This window comes from Bos javanicus, chromosome 15, assembly GCF_032452875.1.
Source record: "Bos javanicus breed banteng chromosome 15, ARS-OSU_banteng_1.0, whole genome shotgun sequence".
In the NCBI taxonomy this organism is placed as follows: Eukaryota; Metazoa; Chordata; class Mammalia; order Artiodactyla; family Bovidae; genus Bos; species Bos javanicus.
The window spans coordinates 79,404,681-79,408,574 of record NC_083882.1 but is presented as its reverse complement, the minus strand read 5'-3'; the positions used below and the strand labels follow the sequence as shown (position 1 = coordinate 79,408,574).

General features: G+C 37.7%; 1 protein-coding gene across 1 annotated transcript; it reads left to right on the top strand.

Moving 5' to 3' along the window:
- The first annotated feature begins 2,499 nt into the window (after window positions 1-2,499).
- LOC133261084 (olfactory receptor 8J1-like) lies at window positions 2,500-3,435 on the top strand. Its single transcript, XM_061439654.1, has one exon. It carries the CDS (start codon window positions 2,509-2,511, stop codon window positions 3,433-3,435), a length of 927 nt encoding a protein of 308 aa, XP_061295638.1. The 5' UTR covers window positions 2,500-2,508.
- The last annotated feature ends 459 nt before the right edge of the window (window positions 3,436-3,894 follow it).

Sequence of the window (3,894 nt, the reverse complement as noted above, 5' to 3'; positions counted from 1 at the left end):
TTGAAATTTCACCCACATAAAGGAATTCTCTTAACAACATCTAAGAAGTAATTCTCCCAGGTTATTTTGATAAATCATTTTTGTTTAATTTACTTTTGGTACGTAAAACAATCTACAGTTATCTTGTTTATGTGTTTTATTCTAGCCCTTTGTTTCTTTCTCATTACTGGAATAGTAGGTCCAGAGGCTCACAGGACTTCAGACTGGGACTGAATTATACCACTGGCTTTCCTGGCTTTATACCTTGTAGGCAGGAGATTGTGGAATTTCTCAGCCTCCATAAATAGGGAACTAAACTCCTCAAGATAAACCTCCTTTACATATATATATAGACTTCCCTCATAGTTCAGTTGGTAAAGAATCTTCCTGCAATGCAGGAGACCCAGGTTTGATTCCTGGGTCAGGAGGATCCCCTGGAAATGGAAATGGCAACCCACTCCAGTATTCTTGCCTGGAGAATCCCATGGGCAAAGGAGCCTGGCAGGCTAAAGTCCATGGGGTCACAAGAGTCAGACACGACACAGTGACTAAACCAACCAACCAACCAACCAGGTCCAGAGGTAAGGGGCAAATAAAGTAACTGAAACTTTAATATCTCTTGGCACAAGTAGGAAACAAATAAGATTATATTGTTGTTGTCCAGCTCTTTGTGACCCCATGAACTGCAGCATGCCAGGCTTCCCTCTCCTTCATTATCTCCCAGAATTTGCTTAAACTCATGTCCATTGAGTCAGTGATGCCATCCAACCATCTCATCCTCTGTCACCCCCTCTTCCCCCTTCCCTCAATATTTCCCAGCATAAGGTTCTTTACCAATGAGTCAACTCTTTGCATAAGATGGCCAAAGTATTGGAGCTTCAGCATCAGCCCTTTCAACGAATATTCAGAGTTGATTTCTTTAAGATTGACTGGTTTGATCTCCTTGCTGTCCAAGGGACTCTTACAAGTCTTCTCCAGCACCACAGTTTGAAAGCGCCAATTCTTGGACAATCAGCCTTCTAGTATGACTCAAAGTGTTAAGAGAAAGAATGATTTGGAGTCAGAAACGACTAATATCAAATACTCAAAACTGTTTGGTGTTATTACCACCTTATTTCTTCATTTGTTTTATATCACTGCTTCATTTTTTATTTCATTGCAGAATTATTTTTTTAATCTTCTTTAGGAGAAGAGATATCAAATCTCTTCTTTAGAAGAAGAGATATCAATAACTTTTATTTGTCAGGCAATTATGATATATATCTTTTAAAAATCACTTTACTGAGTTATGTTTGACATAAAAGAGCTGTATGTGGTTAATGCATACAATTTGATGAATTTGAAGATAAGTATATATTAGTGATGCAGTTACCAGAAATCTATGCTGTAAACATATCCACCATTCCCAAAAGTATCATCTTGCCCATTTTATTATGATTATTTTATACATATACATAATTAAATTTTCGTTCGAGGGTAGATCTTATGTTAAATGATGAAATAGTGTTGATTCTTTGTATCTAAATTTTACCTTTTCGTATAAGAGACTGTGATAGAACATTTAAAGCCACAGACCATTACTGAGGACAATTAAAAGTGAGAAGGGACTATAATTGGCTTACTTAGTAATAGGAAGCTATCCTTCAAGCAGATATTTATAGGAAAATATTATATCATAATTCATGCTGATTCTTTGGCAACTATATACAATGTAATTTTCAGAGAAGCCTTATGAAAATAAAATGTTTAGCATTATTACAGCAATAAAAATTATCTAAAGTGTAAAAATGACAGAATTTGCAATTTCAGTCTACATTGACTAAATGTTAGTACAAGGATGGAATAAAGAAAAAAGGGCAGAATGGTGATTGGATCAGTGGTACAGTGATGAAGAATCCACCTACCAATGCAAGAGACATTGGTTTGATCCGTGGATCAGGAAGATCCTCTGGAGGAAGAAATAGCAACCCACTCTAGTATTCTTGCCTGGAAAATCACAGGGACAGAGGAGCCTGACAATCTACAGTCCATGGGGTTACAAAAAAAGAGTTGGACATGATTTAGCAACTAAATAATATTTTAAAATGACTAGATCATGCATTATTCAGAAGAAGCAAATATTTTCAAATTAGAGATCACAAAGAACATTGAATTATTTGGACACATACAATTACTCAAGAGTTTCTCACACTCAGTGCAGAAGATATCAATATGATGGCATGGTATGAATCATGGCTTTAAATATTTTCAAGCTAATAAGATATCCATAACTTAATAAAATTCAATGGATTGGCTCTTTGAAATATTCATAATGTTGGATCATCTATTTAATTTGCCACACTTGAATATTCTCTTTAATAGATGATTTCAAATTTGATTTAATACCTAGAAACATGAGTTCAATAAATTCTTTGAGGAAATCTCATCCAAGGGGTGCTTTTGCCATCTATTGACAGTCCTAGAAGATAATTCCTTAATTTCTAACCAAGTCTCTTTTTCTTCCATATAGATGACTTTCCAAACTCATACATGGCTAACAGAAATTTCACCCAAGTCACTGAGTTTATTCTCATAGGAGTCTCAGAACGTCCAGACCTCCAGATCCCACTCTTCTTTGTCTTCCTGGTCATCTATGGACTGACCGTGACAGGGAACCTAAGCATCATCACCCTCACCAGTGTGGACTCTCGACTTCAGACTCCCATGTATTTCTTCCTCAGGCACTTGGCCATCATCAATCTTGGCAATTCAACTGTCATTGCCCCTAAAATGCTGATCAACATTTTAGTAAAAAAGCACACCACCTCCTTCTATGAATGTGCCACCCAGCTAGGCGGGTTCTTGGTTTTCATTGTAGCTGAAATTTTCATGTTAGCTGTGATGGCCTATGATCGCTATGAGGCCATTTGTAAGCCCCTGCTCTACATGGCGGTGGTGTCTCAACAGGCTTGCTTTCTGCTAGTTTCCCTCACATACCTCTATAGCTTTTCCACAGCTGTTGTAGTTTCATGTAGTGTATTTTCTGTGTCTTATTGCTCTTCCAATGTAATCAACCATTTTTACTGTGATACCGTCCCTCTGTTAGCATTGTCTTGCTCTGATGCTTCCTTTCCAGAAACAGTAGTATTCATATCTGCATCTACAAACTTGATGTTTTCCATAACTGTAGTTGTAGCATCTTATTTCAACATCATTGTGTCCATTCTAAGGATACGCTCATCAGAAGGAAGGAAAAGAGCCTTCTCTACATGCACTTCACATATGACAGCAGTGTCAGTCTTCTATGGAACTCTGCTTTTCGTGTATTTGCAGCCTCGAAATAATCATTCACTGGATACTGATAAAATGGCCTCCGTGTTTTATATACTGGTGATTCCCATGCTGAATCCCATGATTTACAGCTTGAGGAACAAGGAAGTGAAGGCTGCCTTGAGGAAATTTCTGACCAATTATTAATGTAGTGTTAGAACTTTATAGGTCACTGAAGAGATGGTTAAGATAGGCTACCACTGTGTGGAATATAGTCTGAACAACATTAGAAGCTAAAGGAATGGATGATTTTCCGATTTTACAATTTCTGTTTTGAGAAAAGGTCCTGGTCCACATCTTTCAAACAGAAATCTTAAATACAAGCCCTTTTTTCTAATCTAAAAAGTGAAAAATTTGAGACAACAGCCACAGAAATTTTGGGGATAAACAGCTAGTGAACGTCAGATCCATATTATTTGTACAAAATCTGTGCAATTCACTGGTCTTGAGGCATGTAGGTGTGGAGACTTTAGTATCCCAGGAAAGGCTGTGTGTGTGTGTGAGTGTGTGTGTGTGTGTGTGCATGCATGTGCCCAGTCATGTCGGACACTCTGAGACCCCATGGACTGTAGCCCGCCAGGCTCCTCTGTCTGTTGAATTTTCCAG